General features: G+C 44.4%; 1 protein-coding gene across 5 annotated transcripts in view; it reads left to right on the top strand.

Annotated features, from left to right (window-relative positions):
• Positions 1-21,378, top strand: part of LOC110512762 (neuronal acetylcholine receptor subunit alpha-3) — a 42,868-nt gene that overhangs the window by 1,785 nt on the left and 19,705 nt on the right. For all 5 annotated transcript variants that reach the window (XM_036954114.1, XM_036954113.1, XM_036954116.1 and 2 more), the window contains one exon: positions 20,884-21,023. In XM_036954114.1, coding sequence (XP_036810009.1) covers positions 20,884-21,023 — 140 coding nt within the window. The remainder of the gene's footprint in view (positions 1-20,883; positions 21,024-21,378) is intronic.

The following is a 21,378-nucleotide window of genomic DNA, read 5'->3' as shown; positions in this document are numbered from 1 at the left end:
TGTTAACAAATAGAGAGAGACAGAGAGCGAGAGAGCGAGAGAGAGTAAACAAAAACAGAATCTGATTATGGAACTGCAGGGCTAGTAAACATTTCTAACATAATTGACTCTCTCCCTCCATATATCTCTCACTCTCCATATCATTCTCTCTCTCTATCTATCTATCTCTATCTCCCCCGCTCGCTCTCTCATCTCTCTCTATTGTCCCACGCACATATTTTACATTGACTGCACAGATTTGACATTGACTGCACAGATTTTACATTGACCGCACAGATTTCACATTGACTGCACATATTTTACATTGACTGCACAGATTTTACATTGACTGCACAGATTTTACATTGACCGCACAGATTTTACATTGACTGCACAGATTTTACATTGACTGCACAGATTTTACATTGACTGCACAGATTTTACATTGACTGCACAGATTTTACATTGACCGCACAGATTTTACATTGACTGCACAGATTTGACATTGACTGCACAGATTTTACATTGACTGCACAGATTTTACATTGACTGCACAGATTTTACATTGACTGCACAGATTTTACATTGACCGCACAGATTTTACATTGACTGCACATATTTTACATTGACTGCACATATTTTACATTGACTGCACAGATTTTACATTGACCGTATGCATTTTTTTATATGTAAAATATTTTCCCAACAGGTCATGCTCACTTTGGCCTGGGTTTGGTGGATGTTTCTAAGTGATTATCTATTAATTGATTTTAAAGGGGAGAAACCCAGACTTCCACATCCTTTGTTTTTAAATTGATATTAATCGTCTTGGACTTCAACATGTCTTCCTTACTGTCCTCTCATTCCCCGTTGACAGGAAGCAACAGGTTTTCACCACCTATTGTTGTAGTGCAGAAGAAGGAAAGGAGATAAGGAAATGAAGGAATCCACATTAGACTATAATGATGCACCCATTTTCTTACAATTGGCGAGGAAGGAATCAACGTTAGACCTCAGTATGGAGATGCACCCATCGCCTAAGACACAGAGAGGAAGGAATCAACGTTAGACCTAAGTATGGAGATGCACCCATCGCCTAAGACAAAGAGAGGAAGGAATCAACGTTAGACCCCAGTATGGAGATGCACCCATCGCCTAAGACAAAGAGAGGAAGGATGCCTCTTTAGACTATCAAGATGCACCCATTTTCTTAAATGAGGACAGTAAAGTAGACCTCTTTTTCAGCCATTAAGATGCACCAATTTAACTACACAAGGTGAGGAAGGAATCCACCTGATATTATTGAGATGCATCCATTTTCTTAAAAGTGGAGGTACTCTACACTTTTAAGAAAATTGCTATTTTCTTGACAATAGAGACGTACCCATTGAACTAGACAAGGTCTATGAAGGAACCAAGTCTCATCAGGAGAATAGCTGGCAACCCACCATGTCCTCATCATGTCTTTAACCACACAAAGGTAAACATGGATAAATACATGCTTGATAAAAGGAGAAGTGTGTGTGTGTGTGTGTGTGTGTGTGTGTGTGTGTGTGTGTGTGTGTGTGTACCACTGTGTCTGATGGATTGGAGGCGTTAGGTTTTGACAGGCTTTTAGCTATTATTTTTGTCTCTCTGTCTTCACCTGCTCTCTCTGTCTGTGTCTTGCTCAAACATGGAGTAACAAACTTACACATTCATGTATGCACATAAACAGACACACACCCACACGCATGCTTCCAAACACACACAAACACACACACGCACACACACAAACTTTAATGCACACTCCTCCTGTTCTCTCTCTATCTCTCTCAATTCAAATCAATTAAAAGGGCTTTATTGGCTAGGAAGCACACTATATATGCTGGAAGCCCCATCAAATGGAAGCCCCTATAAATGGAAGCCCCTTCAAATGAGTGGATTCAGCTATTTCAGCCACACCTGTTGCTGACAGGTGTATAAAATCCAGCACACAGCCATGCGATCTCCATAAATGGTACCCAAACTGCCTCTGGAAGCAACATCAGCACAATAACTGTTAATTGGGAGCTTCATGAAATGGGTTTCCATGGGCGAGCAGCCACACAAAAGCCTAATATCACCATGTGCAATGCCAAGCGTTGTCTGGAGTGGTGTAAATCTTGCCGCCATTGGACTCTGGAGGAGTGGAAACGCGTTCTCTTGAGCGACGAATCACGCTTCACCATCTGGCAGTTTGATGGCTGAGTTTGGGTTTGGCAGAAGCTAGGAGAATGCTACCTTCCCCAATGCATAGTGCCAACTGTAAAGTTTGGCGGAGGAGGAATAATGTTATGAGGCTGTTTTTCATGGTTCAGGCTAGTCCACTTACTTCCAGTGAAGGGACATCTTAACCCTACAGCATACAATGACATTCAGATCAAATCAAATCAAATTGTATTAGTCACATACACTGAATAAAACAGGCGCAGACCTTACAGTGAAATGCTGACTTACAAGGCCTTTAACCAACAGTGCAGTTTAATGAACAAATAATGAAAGAGCAGCAGTAAATAACAATAGCGGGGCTATATACAGGGGGTACCTGTACAGAGTGAATGTGTCAAGGTGCGGGGGCACCGGTGTCGAGGTAATTGAGGTAATTATGTGCATGCAGGTAGGGTTATTAAAGTGGCTATGCATAGATAATAACAGAGAGTAGCAGCAGCGTATGGGGGGTGCTAACAGTCTGGGTAGCCATTTGATTAGCTGTTAGGAGTATTATGGCTATGGGGTAGAAGCTGTTTAGAAGCCTCTTGGACCTAGACTTGGTACTCTGGTACCGCTTACCGTGCAGTAGCAGAGAGAACAGTCTGTGACTAGGGTGGCTGGAGTCTTTGACCATTTTTAGGGCCTTCCTCTGACACCGACTGGTATAGAGGTCCTGGATGGCAGGAAGCTTGGCCCTAGTGATGTACTGGGCCGTTCGCATTACCCTCTGTAGTGCCTTGCGGTCAGAGGCCAAGCAGTTGCCATACCAGGCAGTGATGCAACCTGTCAGGATGCTCTCAATGGTGCAGCTGTGCAACCTTTTGAAGATCTGAGGACCCATGCCAAATCTTTTCAGTCTCCTGAGGTTGGAATAGGTTTTGTTGTGACCTCTTCATGACTGTCTCGTGTGCTTGGACCATGTTAGTTTGTTGGTGATGTGGATGCCAAGGAACTTGAAGCTCTCAACCTGCTCCACTGCAGCCCCGTCAATGAGACATTCTATGCGATTCTGTGATTCCCACTTTTTGGCAACAGTTTGGGGAAAGCCTTTTTCCTTTTCAGCATGACAATGCCCCTGTGTACCGAGAGAGGTTCATATAGAAATGCTTTGTTGAGATCGGTGTGGAAGAACTTGACTGGCTTGCACAGAGCCCTGACCTCAACCCCATCAAACAACTTTGGGATGAATTGGAACGCCGACTGCGAGCCAGGCCTAATCACCCAACATTAGTGCCCAACCTCACTCATGCTCTTGTGGCTGAATGGAAGCAAATCCCCGCAGCAATATTCCAATATCTAATGAAAAGCCTTCCCAGAAGACTTGAGGCTGTTACAGCAGCAAACGGGGGACCAAATCCATATTAATGCCCATGATTTTGAAATGAGATGTCTAACAAGCAGGTGTCCACGTACTTTTGGTCATGCAGTGTTTACATTGCCAAGGCAAATGGAATATACAATAAACAAAAGGGAAATAAACAATCAGTAAACATTACAATCACAAAAGTTTTTTATTCTCTGTCTCTCTCTCTCTCTCTCTCTCGTTCTTGTTCTCGTTCTTTCTCTCTCTCTCTCTCTCTCTCGCACCCTCTTTTGGTCTCTCTCTCTCTCTCTCTCTCTCTCTCTCTCTCGCACCCTCTTTTATTTTTATTCTCTCTCTCTCTCTCTCTCTCTCTCTCTCTCTCTCTCTCACAATCTCTTTTGGTCTCTCTCTCTCTCTCTCTCTCTCTCTCTCTCTCTCTCTCTCTCACAATCTCTTTTGGTCTCTCTCTCTCCCTCTCTCTCTCAAATTCAAATTCAAATTCAAATTCAAGCTGCTTTATTGGCATGAAAAACATTGTGTCAATATTGCCAAAGCAACAATGTATACAATATACATTGTAACAAAATTATAAATGATAACAAATAATAATATAAAATGGTAGTAAATAATAATACAAAATTAAATACAAAAATAAAAACAATAAAATGGTAACAGTCAATAGTAAAAATGCAATAAATATAAAATCAAATTATGGAAAATGAAACTATAACTAACTTATAACTAAATAACTAAATATCTCTCTCCCGCACCCTCTTTTGGTCTCTCTCTCTCTCTCTCTCTCTCTCTCTCTCTCTCTCTCTCTCTCTCTCTCTCTCTCTCTCTCCCGCACCCTCTTTTGGTCTCTCTCTCTCTCTTTCTCTCTCTCTCTCTCTCTCTCTCTCTCTCTCTCTCTCGCACCCTCTTTTGGTCTCTCTCTCTCTGTCTCTGTCTCTCTCTCTCTGTCTCTCTCTCTCTCTCTCTCTCTCTCTCTCTCTCTCTCTCTCTCTCTCTCTCTCTCTCTCTCTCTCTTTACATCACTTCCAGTAAACATGTATCATAACTCCAGTACTGTGGCTGCTCTATTACAAGACCTTGTAGTGTGTGTGTGTGTGTGTGTGTGTGTGTGTGGTTACGTTAGTTTGTCTGTCACATGGTTTACCTACTTACTCCTTTCTCTTTGCATCTGAATGAATGATAGATGATCAGGTCCCTGAACTGAGCTGCTGCATGTATCATGTATGTCCCCTTCTGTTGATGAGGGATAGGGTCACTATAACATGCAGGGCTATAGAGGGATGGTTGTGTGTGTGTGTGTGTGTGTCAAGGCTCCATGTCCCATGTTGATGAGGTCATAAAGGTGGTTGGAGACAGCTGATGTCTTTGTGTTTATCCTGTGGAGTTATTAGCCACTTTCCTAATCAAAGCCTGATGGGAAGAGAGTTGAGGTATAACAGACTCCTCAGGGTAGACGCCTGCGTGTCGTCTGTGAATGTCACTCTGTCTCTCTTCACCATCTCATTTAAATTACATTATATTGGAGGTTAAAGGTCCATGTGTGGCTCTGGGATTGGCTCTTTCATTGGTTCTGAAATGAGTCTATCCCACATGGCACCCTATTCCCTATGTAGTGCACTACTCTATACGCCCTGGTCAAAAGTAGTGCACTTTTTTATTTTTTTATTTTTATTTTATTTCACCTTTATTTAACCAGGTAGGCTAGTTGAGAACAAGTTCTCATTTGCAACTGCGACCTGGCCAAGATAAGGCATAGCAGTGTGAACAGACAACACAGAGTTACACATGGAGTAAACAATTAACAAGTCAATAACACAGTAGAAAAAAGGGGAGTCTATATATACATTGTGTGCAAAAGGCATGAGAAGGTAGGCAAATAATTACAATTATGCAGATTAACACTGGAGTGATAAATGATCAGATGGTTATGTACAGGTAGAGATTGGTGTGCAAAAGAGCAGAAAAATAAAAATAAATAAATAAAAACAGTATGGGGATGAGGTAGGTGAAAATGGGTGGGCTATTTACCAATAGACTATGTACAGCTGCAGCGATCGGTTAGCTGCTCGGATAGCAGATGTTTGAAGTTGGTGAGGGAGATAAAAGTCTCCAACTTCAGCGATTTTTGCAATTCGTTCCAGTCACAGGCAGCAGAGAACTGGAACGAAAGGCGGCCAAATGAGGTGTTGGCTTTAGGGATGATCAGTGAGATACACCTGCTGGAGCGCGTGCTACGGATGGGTGTTGCCATCGTAACCAGTGAACTGAGATAAGGCGGAGCTTTACCTAGCATGGACTTGTAGATGACCTGGAGCCAGTGGGTCTGGCGACGAATATGTAGCGAGGGCCAGCCGACTAGAGCATACAAGTCGCAGTGGTGGGTGGTATAAGGTGCTTTAGTGACAAAACGGATGGCACTGTGATAAACTGCATCCAGTTTGCTGAGTAGAGTGTTGGAAGCAATTTTGTAGATGACGTCGCCGAAGTCGAGGATCGGTAGGATAGTCAGTTTTACTAGGGTAAGTTTGGCGGCGTGAGTGAAGGAGGCTTTGTTGCGGAATAGAAAGCCGACTCTTGATTTGATTTTCGATTGGAGATGTTTGATATGGGTCTGGAAGGAGAGTTTAGAGTCTAGCCAGACACCTAGGTACTTATAGATGTCCACATATTCAAGGTCGGAACCATCCAGGGTGGTGATGCTGGTCAGGCGTGCGGGTGCAGGCAGCGAACGGTTGAAAAGCATGCATTTGGTTTTACTAGCGTTTAAGAGCAGTTGGAGGCCACGGAAGGAGTGCTGTATGGCATTGAAGCTCGTTTGGAGGTTAGATAGCACAGTGTCCAAGGACGGGCCGGAAGTATATAGAATGGTGTCGTCTGCGTAGAGGTGGATCAGGGAATCGCCCGCAGCATGAGAAACATCATTGATATATACAGAGAAAAGAGTCGGCCCGAGAATTGAACCCTGTGGCACCCCCATAGAGACTGCCAGAGGACCGGACAGCATGCCCTCCGATTTGACACACTGAACTCTGTCTGCAAAGTAATTGGTGAACCAGGCAAGGCAGTCATCCGAAAAACCGAGGCTACTGAGTCTGCCGATAAGAATACGGTGATTGACAGAGTCGAAAGCCTTGGCAAGGTCTATGAAGACGGCTGCACAGTACTGTCTTTTATCGATGGCGGTTATGATATCGTTTAGTACCTTGAGCGTGGCTGAGGTACACCCGTGACCGGCTCGGAAACCAGATTGCACAGCGGAGAAGGTACGGTGGGATTCAAGATGGTCAGTGACCTGTTTGTTGACTTGGCTTTCGAAGACCTTAGATAGGCAGGGCAGGATGGATATAGGTCTGTAACAGTTTGGGTCCAGGGTGTCGCCCCCTTTGAAGAGGGGGATGACTGCGGCAGCTTTCCAATCCTTGGGGATCTCAGACGATATGAAAGAGAGGTTGAACAGGCTGGTAATAGGGGTTGCGACAATGGCGGCGGATAGTTTCAGGAATAGAGGGTCCAGATTGTCCAGCCCAGCTGATTTGTACGGGTCCAGGTTTTGCAGCTCTTTCAGGACATCTGCTATCTGGATTTGGGTAAAGGAGAACCTGGAGAGGCTTGGGCGAGTAGCTGCGGGGGGGGGGGAGCTGTTGTCCGAGGTTGGAGTAGCCAGGCGGAAGGCATGGCCAGCCGTTGAGAAATGCTTGTTGAAGTTTTCGATAATCATGGATTTATCGGTGGTGACCATGTTACCTAGTCTCAGTGCAGTGGGCAGCTGGGAGGAGGTGCTCTTGTTCTCCATGGACTTCACAGTGTCCCAGAACTTTTTGGAGTTGGAGCTACAGGATGCAAACTTCTGCCTGAAGAAGTTGGCTTTAGCTTTCCTGACTGACTGTGTGTATTGGTTCCTGACTTCCCTGAACAGTTGCATATCGCGGGGACTATTCGATGTTAGCGCAGTCCGCCACAGGATGTTTTTGTGCTGGTCGAGGGCAGTCAGGTCTGGAGTGAACCAGGGGCTATATCTGTTCTTAGTTCTGCATTTTTTGAACGGAGCATGCTTATCTAAAATGGTGAGGAAGTTACTTTTAAAGAAAGACCAGGCATCCTCAACTGACGGGATGAGGTCAATGTCCTTCCAGGATACCCGGGCCAGGTCGATTAGAAAGGCCTGCTCACAGAAGTGTTTTAGGGAGCGTTTGACAGTGATGAGGGGTGGTCGTTTGACTGCGGCTCCGTAGCGGATACAGGCAATGAGGCAGTGATCGCTGAGATCCTGGTTGTAGACAGCGGAGGTGTATTTGGAGGGCCAGTTGGTCAGGATGACGTCAATGAGGGTGCCCTTGTTTACAGAGTTAGGGTTGTACCTGGTGGGTTCCTTGATGATTTGAGTGAGATTGAGGGCATCTAGCTTAGATTGTAGGACTGCCGGGGTGTTAAGCATATCCCAGTTTAGGTCACCTAACAGAACAAACTCTGAAGCTAGATGGGGGGCGATCAATTCACAAATGGTGTCCAGGGCACAGCTGGGAGCTGAGGGGGGTCGGTAGCAGGCGGCAACAGTGAGAGACTTATTTCTGGAGAGAGTAATTTTCAAAATTAGTAGTTCGAACTGTTTGGGTATGGACCTGGAGAGTATGACATTACTTTGCAGGCTATCTCTGCAGTAGACTGCAACTCCTCCCCCTTTGGCAGTTCTATCTTGACGGAAGATGTTATAGTTGGGTATGGAAATCTCAGAATTTTTGGTGGCCTTCCTGAGCCAGGATTCAGACACGGCAAGGACATCAGGGTTAGCAGAGTGTGCTAGAGCAGTGACCCTATAGACTACCCTATAGACCCTGGTCAAAAGTAGTGCACTACCCTATAGACCCTGGTCAAAAGTAGTGCACTACCCTATAGACCCTGGTCAAAAGTAGTGCACTACCCTATAGACCCTGGTCAAAAGTAGTGCACTACCCTATAGACCCTGGTCAAAAGTAGTGCACTACATAGGGAGCCATTTTGGACGCAGACTCTGCCTGTCTAGGACCCATTGAATGTGGTGATGTAAATCACCATTTATTTCAAGGTGTGGTGATATAAATCACCATTTATTTCAAGGTGTGGTGATATAAATCACCATTTATTTCAAGGTGTGGTGATATAAATCACCATTTATTTCAAGGTGTGGTGATATAAATCACCATTTATTTCAAGGTGTGGTGATATAAATCATCATTTATTTCAAGGTGTGGTGATATAAATCACCATTTATTTCAAGGTGTGGTGATATAAATCACCATTTATTTCAAGGTGTGGTGATATAAATCACCATTTATTTCAAGGTGTGGTGATATAAATCACCATTTATTTCAAGGTGTGGTGATATAAATCACCATTTATTTCAAGGTGTGGTGATATAAATCACCATTTATTTCAAGGTGTGGTGATATAAATCACCATTTATTTCAAGGTGTGGTGATGTAAATCACCATTTATTTCAAGGTGTGGTGATGTAAATCACCATTTATTTCAAGGTGTGGTGATATAAATCACCATTTATTTCAAGGTGTGGTGATATAAATCACCATTTATTTCAAGGTGTGGTGATGTAAATCACCATTTATTTCAAGGTGTGGTGATGTAAATCACCATTTATTTCAAGGTGTGGTGATATAAATCACCATTTATTTCAAGGTGTGGTGATGTAAATCACCATTTATTTCAAGGTGTGGTGATATAAATCACCATTTATTTCAAGGTGTGGTGATATAAATCACCATTTATTTCAAGGTGTGGTGATATAAATCACCATTTATTTCATGGTGTGGTGATATAAATCACCATTTATTTCAAGGTGTGGTGATATAAATCACCATTTATTTCAAGGTGTGGTGATATAAATCGCCATTTATTTCAAGGTGTGGTGATATAAATCACCATTTATTTCAAGGTGTGGTGATATAAATCACCATTTATTTCAAGGTGTGGTGATATAAATCGCCATTTATTTCATGGTGTGGTGATATAAATCACCATTTATTTCAAGGTGTGGTGATATAAATCCTGACAGTATCATAATGTCATTCCAAACAACACTTTATTCAGTCTATTCTATACACACACACACACACACACACACACACACACACACACACACACACACACACACACACACACACACACACACACACACACACACACACACACACACACACACACACACACACAGTGTGCCTGGAGAGGTTAGGCATGTGTAGCCATGCTGGAAGAGAGCAGTCCCACTGGCATCAACACCTCTACTGTCTCTTCCCATTACTGGACACACACCCTGCCACGTCTCACATTGAAGCTCCTAACCTCTCTCTCTACCACTCTCTCCCCCTCTCTCTTCCTCTTTCTCACCCCCTCCCTCTTCCTCTCTCTCTCCCCCTCTCTCCCTCCTCCTCTAAAAGCTACATGATAATGGGATGGTCATGACTAATACATGACTGAGACCTCATCCATAACTCAATCTCTGTATTAGCCACACACACACACACACACACACATCTCTGTATTAGCTCAGGCAGATGGTGAGAGAGACTCATCACCATGCACCTCTTAAAACCTCTCAGGGGAAATGCAGAGCGCCAAATTCAAATACATTACTATAAAAATCTAACTTTCATTAAATCAAATATGCAAGATGGCAAATTAAAGCTACACGTGTTTTGAATCCAGCCAATCTGACATAGATTTCAAAAAGGCTTTTCGGCGAAAGCAAACGATGCTATTATCTGAGGATAGCACCTCCGTAAACAAAGAGAGAAACCATATTTCAACCATGCAGGCGCGACACAAAACGCAGAAATAAAAATATAATTAATGTCTTACCTTTGACGAGCTTCTTCTGTTGGCACTCTAATGTGTCTCATAAACATCACAAATTATCCTTTTGTTTGATTAATTCCGTCGATATATGTCCAAAAAGTCCATTTATTTGGCGCGTTTGATCCAGAAAAACACCGGTTCCAACTTGTGCAACATGACAACAAAATATCTCAAAAGTTACCTGTAAACTTTGCCAAAACATTTCAAACCCTCAGACAGTCACTGTGTTAATCCATATCAAGCCTCTGACAGTCACTGTGTGAATCCATTTCAACCCTCAGACAATCACTGTGTGAATCAATACCAACCCTCAGACAGTCACTGTGTGAATCCACTGTGTAAATCCATAGTGACATACAGTATACAGCTAGTGTGGTAGGATGAAGGCAGTATACAGCTAGTGTGGTAGGACGAAGGCAGTAAACAGCTAGTGTGGTAGGATGAATGCAGTATATAGCTAGTGTGGTAGGATGAAGGCAGTATACAGCTAGTGTGGTAGGATGAAGGCAGTATACAGCTGGTGTGGTAGGATGAAGGCAGTATACAGCTAGTGTGGTAGGATGAAGGCAGTATACAGCTCGTGTGGTCGGATGAAGGCAGTATACAGCTAGTGTGGTAGGATGAAGGCAGTATAAAGCTAGTGTGGTAGGACGAAGGCAGTATAAAGCTAGTGTGGTAGGATGAAGGCAGTATACAGCTAGTGTGGTAGGATGAAGGCAGTATACAGCTAGTGTGGTAGGATGAAGGCAGTATTCAGCTCGTGTGGTAGGATGAAGGCAGTATACAGCTCGTGTGGTAGGATGAAGGCAGTATACAGCTCGTGTGGTAGGATGAAGTCAGTATACAGTTCGTGTGGTAGGATGAAGTTAGACACAACCCATATCTGAAGAGTATGAAGTCTGTGCTTTTAAGACGTAATCTGCAGCATGACATTTTAACAAGGCTCTTTCCTCTATTGCAGGGCAACATCCAGCCCGTTCAATCTGGCCTGCGGAGGTCGGAGTGTTTTAGTTGAAATGTTTTGGATTTTGGCTTACAAAACACTCCAGGCCGCCCTTGAACATCCAAAATGTGAAAGTATGTAGAAATTATAATGAATCTAAACTTTTTCATGTATCTGCCCCTTTTTTCTGATGAGCAAATCGTTCAGGAAAAAACCTGTCCAGCCCACCGCTGAATTTTGAAATCCGATGTGGCCCTCGAGCCACAATTATTGCCCAGCACTGATCTGTGGAGGAAGAGAGAGAATAAGAGAGGGGGAAGAGGAGAGAAAGAGAGGACTAGTCAGTGACGGACGGGTAGGGAGTTGGAAAGGGATCAAATAGCTGAAACAGAGATGGAAGCTGCTGGAAATGTTCTGACATAATTACCTCTTTTATGAAATCTATCTGACCACATCAAAGGTGTGTGTGTGTGTGTGTGTGTGTTCATGTTTGTGTGTTTGTGTTCGTGTCTGGGTGTGTTTGTGTGTGTGTGTGTGTGTGTGTGTGTGTGTGTTCATGTTCGTGTCTGTGTGTGTGTGTGTGTGTGTTCATGTTCGTGTCTGTGTGTGTGTGTTCAAACTGCAGCCAGAGAGAGACTATTTTGATCAAAGCAGTGGTTTAGTCACCGTTCTGTGAGTCGTACAGAGCAGAACCCTCACAGTAATTAACTAACGAGGACATGGAGCGTTTAAGTGTGTGTGTCTGTGTGTCTCCTATGTGACATATACAGCTAGTGTGGTAGGATGAAGGCAGTATACAGCTAGTGTGGTAGGATGAAGGCAGTATACAGCTAGTGTGGTAGGATGAAGGCAGTATACAGCTAGTGTGGTAGGATGAAGGCAGTATACAGCTAGTGTGGTAGGATGAAGGCGGTATACAGCTAGTGTGGTAGGATGAAGGCAGTATACAGCTAGTGTGGTAGGATGAAGGCAGTATACAGCTAGTGTGGTAGGATGAAGGCAGTATACAGCTAGTGTGGTAGGATGAAGGCAGTATACAGCTAGTGTGGTAGGATGAAGGCAGTATACAGCTAGTGTGGTAGGATGAAGGCAGTATACAGCTAGTGTGGTAGGATGAAGGCGGTATACAGCTAGTGTGGTAGGATGAAGGCAGTATACAGCTAGTGTGGTAGGATGAAGGCAGTATACAGCTAGTGTGGTAGGATGAAGGCAGTATACAGCTAGTGTGGTAGGATGAAGGCGGTATACAGCTAGTGTGGTAGGATGAAGGCAGTATACAGCTAGTGTGGTAGGATGAAGGCAGTATACAGCTAGTGTGGTAGGATGAAGGCGGTATACAGCTAGTGTGGTAGGATGAAGGCAGTATACAGCTAGTGTGGTAGGATGAAGGCAGTATACAGCTAGTGTGGTAGGATGAAGGCAGTATACAGCTAGTGTGGTAGGATGAAGGCAGTATACAGCTAGTGTGGTAGGATGAAGGCAGTATACAGCTAGTGTGGTAGGATGAAGGCAGTATACAGCTCGTGTGGTAGGATGAAGGCAGTATACAGCTAGTGTGGTAGGATGAAGGCAGTATATAGCTAGTGTGGTAGGATGAAGGCAGTATACAGCTAGTGTGGTAGGATGAAGGTAGTATACAGCTAGTGTGGTAGGATGAAGGCAGTATACAGCTAGTGTGGTAGGATGAAGGCAGTATACAGCTCGTGTGGTAGGATGAAGGCAGTATACAGCTAGTGTGGTAGGATGAAGGCAGTATGCAGCTAGTGTGGTAGGATGAAGGCAGTATACAGCTAGTGTGGTAGGATGAAGGCAGTATACAGCTAGTGTGGTAGGATGAAGGCAGTATACAGCTAGTGTGGTAGGATGAAGGCAGTATACAGCTCGTGTGGTAGGATGAAGGCAGTATACAGCTAGTGTGGTAGGATGAAGGCAGTATACAGCTCGTGTGGTAGGATGAAGGCAGTATACAGCTAGTGTGGTAGGATGAAGGCAGTATACAGCTAGTGTGGTAGGATGAAGGCAGTATACAGCTAGTGTGGTAGGATGAAGGTAGTATACAGCTAGTGTGGTAGGATGAAGGCAGTATACAGCTAGTGTGGTAGGATGAAGGTAGTATACAGCTAGTGTGGTAGGATGAAACTCAACTCTGAAGAGTTTGACGTTGGTGCTTTAAAACTTAGTCTGCAGGATGACATTTTAAGAAGACTGCCGCCAGTATCTAGCGTTCCTCTCAAGGGCTGTCTCCACACACACACACACACACACACACACACACACACACACACACACACACACACACACACACACACACACACACACTAATTCAGCATGACCCGCTGTGTTTCATGTCTCATTGTCATTTTAAGGATTATTGTCAGGCTTTATGAGAATAATGTAGATATTAATAATGTAGATATTATATCATCACACATCTTCTGTAAAAGATCATTACTGTGTAGTAACTGTTATTATTCATCATTTCATAAGTTCTTCAATCTCCACCTTTTAAACCCAATTTACAGTGTCCTCATTAAACACCAGATGAAATGATACAATGGAAAACTAGTATCTAGGGTGCACATAGTAATACGGTGTCTTTATGTTTAAAGGAGGGTAGTTAAGTCAGAGGACTTGGTTTGAGCCCTAGAGGAGAGAAGAGAGAAGAGAGGAGAGAGAGAGGAGAGAAGAGAGGAGAGAGAGGAGAGAGAGGCGGGAGAGGAGGGAGAGGAGAGAGAGGAGAGGAGAGAGAGGAGAGAGGAGGGTAGTTAAGTCAGAGGACTTGGTTTGAGCCCTAGAGGAGAGAAGAGAGAAGAGAGGAGAGAGAGAGGAGAGAAGAGAGAAGAGAGGAGAGAGAGGAGAGAGAGGCGGGAGAGGAGGGAGAGGAAAGAGAGGAGAGAGGAGGGTAGTTAAGTCAGAGGACTTGGTTTGAGCCCTAGAGGAGAGAAGAGAGAAGAAAGGAGAGAAGAGAGAAGAGAGGAGAGAGAGGAGAGAGAGGCGGGAGAGGAGGGAGAGGAGAGAGAGGAGAGAGGAGGGTAGTTAAGTCAGAGGACTTGGTTTGAGCCCTAGAGGAGAGAAGAGAGGAGAGAGAGAGGAGAGAAGAGAGAAGAGATGAGAGAGAGGAGAGAGAGGCGGGAGAGGAGGGTAGTTAAGTCAGAGGACTTGGTTTGAGCCCTAGAGGAGAGAAGAGAGAAGAGAGGAGAGAGAGACGGGAGAGGAGGGAGAGGAGAGAGAGGAGAGAGAGAGGATAGAGAGGAGAGAGGAGGGTAGTTAAGTCAGAGGACTTGGTTTGAGCCCTAGAGGAGAGAAGAGAGAAGAGAGGAGAGAGAGTAGAGAGAGGATAGAGAGGGGAGAGAGGAGAGAGGAGAGAGAAGAGAGGATAGAGAGGCGGGAGAGGAGGGAGAGGATAGAGAGGAGAGAGAGGAGAGAAGAGAGAAGAGAGGAGAGAGAGGATAGAGAGGAGAGAAGAGAGAAGAGAGGAGAGAGAGGAGAGAGAGGCGGGAGAGGACAGAGAGGAGAGAGGAGAGGAGAGAGAGGAGAGAGGAGAGAGGAGAGAGAGGAGAGAGAGGAGAGAAGAGAGAAGAGAGGAGAGAGATAGGCGGGAGAGGAGGTAGAGACACGGGAGTGGATAGAGAGGAGAGAGAAGAGAGGATAGAGAGAAGAGAGAGGAGAGAGAGGATAGAGAGAAGAGAGAGGGGAGAGAGGAGAGAAGAGAGAAGAGAGGATAGAGAGAAGAGAGAGGAGAGAGAGGAGAGAAGAGAGAGGAGAGAGGAGAGAGTGGAGAGAAGAAAGAAGAAGAGGATAGAGAGAAGAGAGAGGAGGGAGAGGATAGAGAGATGATAAATGAGACAGAGGCGGGAGAGGAATACATGATAACAAATTAACAGTAAATATGAGACTCACAAAGGTTCCAAAAGAATAAAGACATTTCAAATGTCATAATATGTAGATATACAGTGTTGTAGTGATGGACAAATAGTTAAAGTACAAGTTCCCCCTCTCTCTCTCTCTCTCTCTCTCTCTCTCTCTCTCTCTCTCTCTCTCTCTCTCTCTCTCTCTCTCTCTCTGTCTCTCTCTCTCTCTCTGTACAGTAGATATATATTGTTGATATTTATATTATAGGACAGCCGTGTGAGTGAAGCTAAGTGTGGATTAAATTCCAGTTTCAAATACAGTGGGGCAAAAAAGTATTTAGTCAGCCACCAATTGTGCAAGTTCTGCCACTTAAAAAGATGAGGGAGGCCTGTACTTTTCATCATAGGTACACTTCAACTATGACAGACAAAATGAGAAAAAAAATCCAGAAAATCACATTGTAGGATTTTTTATGAATTTATTGCAAATTATGGTGGAAAATAAGTATTTGGTCACCTACAAACAAGCAAGATTTCTGGCTCTCACGGACCTGTAACTTCTTCTTTAAGAGGCTCCTCTGTCCTCCACTTGTTACCTGTATTAATGGCACCTGTTTAAATTTGTTGTCAGTATAAAAGACACTTGTCCACAACCTCAAACAGTCACACTCCAAACTCCACTATGGCCAAGACCAAAGAGCTGTCAAAGGACACCAGAAACAAAATTGTAGACCTGCACCAGGCTGGGAAGACTGAGTCTGCAATAGGTAAGCAGCTTGGTTTGAAGAAATCAACGGTGGGAGCAATTATTAGGAAATGGAAGATATACACTGATAATCTCCCTCGATCTGGGGCTCCACGCAAGATCTCACCCCGTGGGGTCAAAATGATCACAAGAACGATGAGCAAAAATCCCAGAACCACACGGGGGGACCTAGTGAATGACCTGCAGAGAGCTGGGACCAAAGTAACAAAGCCTACCATCAGTAACACACTACGCCGCCAGGGACTCAAATCCTGCAGTGCCAGACGTGTCCCCCTGCTTAAGCCAGTACATGTCCAGGCTCGTCTGAAGTTTGCTAGAGAGCATTTGGATGATCCAGAAGAAGATTGGGAGAATGTCATATGGTCAGATGAAACCAAAATATAACTTTTTGGTAAAAACTCAACTCGTCGTGTTTGGAGGACAAAGAATGCTGAGTTGCATCCAAAGAACATCATACCTACTGTGAAGCATGGGGGTGGAAATGTCATGCTTTGGGGCTGTTTTTCTGCAAAGGGACCAGGACGACTGATCCGTGTAAAGGAAAGAATGAATGGGGCCATGTATCGTGAGATTTTGAGTGAAAACCTCCTTCCATCAACAAGGGCATTGAAGATGAAACATGGCTGAGTCTTTCAGCATGACAATGATCCCAAACACACCGCCCGAGCAATGAAGGAGTGGCTTCGTAAGAAGCATTTCAAGGTCCTGGAGTGGCCTAGCCAGTCTCCAGATCTCAACCCCATAGAAAATCTTTGGAGGGAGTTGAAAGTCCGTGTTGCCCAGCAACAGCCCCAAAACATCACTGCTCTAGAGGAGATCTGCATGGAGGAATGGGCCAAAATACCAGCAACAGTGTGTGAAACCTTGTGAAGACTTACAGAAAACGTTTGACCTCTGTCATTGCCAACAAAGGGTATATTCCAAAGTATTGAGATAAACTTTTGTTATTGACCAAATACTTATTTTCCACCATAATTTGCAAATAAATTCATAAAAAATCCTACAATGTGATTTTCTGGATTTTTTTTCTCATTTTGTCTGTCATAGTTGAAGTGTACATATGATGAAAATTACAGGCCTCTCTCAGCTTTTTAAGTGGCAGAACTTGCACAATTGGTGGCTGACTAAATACTTTTTTGCCCCACTGTATACTATATATCCTGTTCCTGTGAGTATGGCTGCAGTCTGGTAGAACACGACCAGACTGTTACTGAGGGATAGAGGAGAGGACAGGACACACACACACACACACAGAGAGAGAGAGACACACACACACACACACACACACACACACACACACACACACACACACACACACACACACACACACACACACACACACACACACACACACACACACACACACACACAGAGTTAGAGGCTTGAGAAGAGGACAGAACATGCTGTACTGTCTAGGAGTGTTTCCCCTTCCATGTCTCTCAACCCTACTGCTCCCCATGAGACGTGTGTGTGTGTGTGTGCAGCCCTCCAGAGGAACGTTCGAGGCTGGCGGGCCATCTTCTTAAAAAATGTGTGTTTTTCTGTGCTTGTGTGTGTGTGTGTGTCTTTCTGTGCTTGTGTGTGTGTGTAGCCCAGTCTATTTTCCGTATGGCTGGATATGTGGAGCTGCCGTGACGATGGAAGTGAGAGAGAGAGGTTATTATCAATGACCTTTGAACTGTCCACGTCCATGTTTGGAACTCTTAAAATGTCTGCCGCAACCCATGTTACATTGGTGCTGGGATCCAGAGGAACATGCTAAAAGCTTTAGCGACCTCTCTCTCTGTCTCTCTCTCTCTCTCTCTCTCTCTCTCTCTGTCTCTCTCTCTCGATCTCTCTCTCTCTCTCTCTCTCTCTCTCTCTGTCTCTCTCTCTCGATCTCTCTAAACCCCCCACCCCCCTCTCTCGATCTCTCTCTCTTACCCTCTCTACCCCCGCTCTCTCTCTCTCTGTCTCTCTCTCTCTCTCTATCGCTCTCTCTCTCTTTCTTCGCCTCTCCCCCCATCTCTCTCTCTGTCTGTCTATTTCTCTCTCAATCTCTCTGTCTATTTCTATCTCTCTCGATCTCTCTGTCTCTCTCTCTCGATCTCTCTTTCCGTCTCCCCCCTCTCTCTGTCTATCTCTCTCTCGATCTCTCTTTCCGTCTCCCCCCTCTCTCTCTGTCTCTCTCTCTCTCTCTATCGCTCTCTCTCTCTTTCTTCGCCTCTCCCCCATCTCTCTCTCTCTCTGTCTATTTATCTCTCAATCTCTCTGTCTATTTCTATCTCTCTCGATCTCTCTGTCTCTCGATCTCTCTTTCCGTCTCCCCCCTCTCTCTCTGTCTATCTCTCTCTCGATCTCTCTTTCCGTCTCCCCCCTCTCTCTCTGTCTATCTCTCTCTCGATCTCTCTGTCTATCTCTATCTCTCTCGATCTCTCTGTCTCTCTATCTCTCTTCTCCCCCCTCTCTCTCTCTGTCTCTCTGTCCATCTCTCTTTTTCTCTCTCTGTCTCTCTCTCTAAATCCGTCCTGCCCTCTGTCTCTGTAACAGAGCCATGTCATAGATTGGTGTAGGATGTCTCTGCATTGGGTAGCTGCTGTTTTATGGACTATTTTGTGTGTTTTTGTTGAAGAACTGTAGTATGGTATGTTTCTCTGAGTCGTGGCTCAACAAGGACATGGATAATATACATTCAGAAAGTACTCAGACCCCTTTAGTGTTTCCACATTTTGTTAGGTTATTCCTCATCAATCTACACACAATGCCCCATAATGACAAAGCAAATGTATTAAAAGTACAAAACAGAAATACCTTAGTTACGTAAGTATTCAGACCCTGTATACCAGCACAAACCGATGCTGTCACCAAGACCGTACTCAACGAGCTGGATATGGCCATCAGCAAACAACAAAATGGGAAACTGAAATCTGTTTTACTTCATTTTTACTAGCACCTGGTCAACTAGAGGAGATCCTCTAGATCCTCTTTACTCCACACAGTGATGCTTACAAAACTCTAGATCATCTTTACTCTACAGACAGCGATGCTTACAAAACTCTAGATCATCTTTACTCCACACAGCGATGCTTACAAAACTCTAGATCCTCTTTACTCTACAGACAGCGATGCTTACAAAACTCTAGATCATCTTTACTCTACAGACAGCGATGCTTACAAAACTCTAGATCATCTTTACTCTACACACAGCGATGCTTACAAAACTCTAGATCATCTTTACTAGCCTGTCACCTGGTCAACTAGAGGAGATCCTCTAGATCCTCTTTACTCTACACAGCGATGCTTACAAAACTCTAGATCATCTTTACTCTACACAGCGATGCTTACAAAACTCTAGATCATCTTTACTCTACAGACAGCGATGCTTACAAAACTCTAGATCATATTTACTCTACAGACAGCGATGCTTACAAAACTCTAGATCATATTTACTCTACAGACAGCGATGCTTACAAAACTCTAGATCATCTTTACTCTACAGACAGCGATGCTTACAAAACTCTAGATCCTCTTTACTCTACACAGCGATGCTTACAAAACTCTAGATCATCTTTACTCCACACAGCGATGCTTACAAAACTCTAGATCATCTTTACTCTACACAGCGATGCTTACAAAACTCTAGATCCTCTTTACTCTACACAGCGATGATTACAAAACTCTAGATCATCTTTACTCTACACAGCGATGCTTACAAAACTCTAGATCATCTTTACTCCACACAGCGATGCTTACAAAACTCTAGATCATCTTTACTCTACAGACAGCGATGCTTACAAAACTCTAGATCATCTTTACTCCACACAGCGATGCTCACAAAACTCTAGATCATCTTTACTCCACACAGCGATGCTTACAAAACTCTAGATCATCTTTACTCCACACACAGCGATGCTTACAAAATTCTCACTCACTCTCCATTTGGCAAATCTGACCATAAGTCCAACCTCCTGATTCCTGCTTACAAGCAAAAACTCAAACAGGAAGTTCCAGTGACGCGCTCAAGAAGGAAGTGGTCCGATGAATGGTTGCTAAGCTACAGGACTGTTTCGCTAACACAGACTGGAATATGTTCCGGGATTCATCCGATGACATTGAGGAGTAATACCACATCAGCCATCAAATGTATTAATACATTTAATAAGTGCATCGATGATGTCATCCCCACAGTGACCGTACGTACATTTCCCATCCAGAAGCCATGGATTACAGGCAACATCCACACTGAGCTAAAGGCTTGAGCTGCCGCCTTCAAGGAGCTTGACACTAATCCAGACGCTTATAAGAAATCACTCTACAACCTCCGCTGAGCCGTCAAACAGAGAAAATGTCAATACAGGACTAAGATCGAATCCTACTACTACGCCGGCTCTGATGCTCGTCGGATGTGGCAGGGCTTGCAAACTATCACGGATTGCAAAAGAGAAACCAAGCCGTGAGCTGCCCTGTTGCGAGAGCCTGCAAAATGCCTTCCATGCTCGTTTCGAGGCGAGCAACACTGAACCATGCATGAGAACACCAGCTGTTCTGGATGACTGTGTGATCATGCTCTCTGTAGCCGATGTGAGTAAGATCTTTAAATAGGTTAACATTCACATTCCTCTCTCTGTGTCTCTGTTAGTGACACAGTCTGATTCTGGGTTCAGCTGCTATGTTGGTAAACTTGACCAAGTACAATCAAAGGATTAACAGTGAGTGAAGTGAATTGTAATTTTTCAGTTTTGCTAACAGCAGGTGACACCAAGACATAGAAACAGGAAAAGGGTCTGTATACTGATTCTGTTTATCTTCTTTCTCTCTCTTCAACCCCTCCCCCTCTCCCCTCCCCCTCTCCTTCTCCATTTCTTTCCAACCCCCCCTTTCCCTCTTCCCTCCCCTCCCACTCTCCTCTCCCCCTCCTCCTCTCCCCCTCTCCTCCATTTCTTTCCTACCCCCTCTCTCCTCCCTCCAGACTGCTTCTCCTCTAAAGGGGAGGACAGGTTGTTCAGGAGGCTGTTCCGGAGGTACAACCAGTTTATCAGGCCGGTGGAGAACGTCTCAGACCCCGTCACCGTGGAGTTTGAGGTTTCCATGTCACAGCTCGTAAAAGTGGTAAGTCACACACACACAGATGTACACACACAGGCACGCATACACACACAAATACACACAAACAAGCGTGAATGCACACACGTACCTGAGCATACACACAGAAACACACCATGTACCGTGCACAGATACACACAAACACACACCCACATTCCATTAGCTTTTCTCTGATGAATGAGAGTAATGTGGTCAGAATCTAATCTCACTAAAAGTGCCCACTCAGCTGAGTGTGTGTGTGTGTGTGTGTGTGTGTGGGTGTGGGTGTGGGTGTGGGTGTGTACGTGCACTCATCTGCTCTGTGAATAATGCCCCTGCTTTAGTCAGATTAGATTTCTCTCACGTAAAGAACAGAATAGAG

This window comes from Oncorhynchus mykiss, chromosome 19, assembly GCF_013265735.2.
Source record: "Oncorhynchus mykiss isolate Arlee chromosome 19, USDA_OmykA_1.1, whole genome shotgun sequence".
NCBI lineage: Eukaryota > Metazoa > Chordata > Actinopteri > Salmoniformes > Salmonidae > Oncorhynchus > Oncorhynchus mykiss.
The sequence above is the reverse complement of the archived record's forward strand: the minus strand, read 5'-3'. Positions and strand labels throughout refer to the sequence as shown.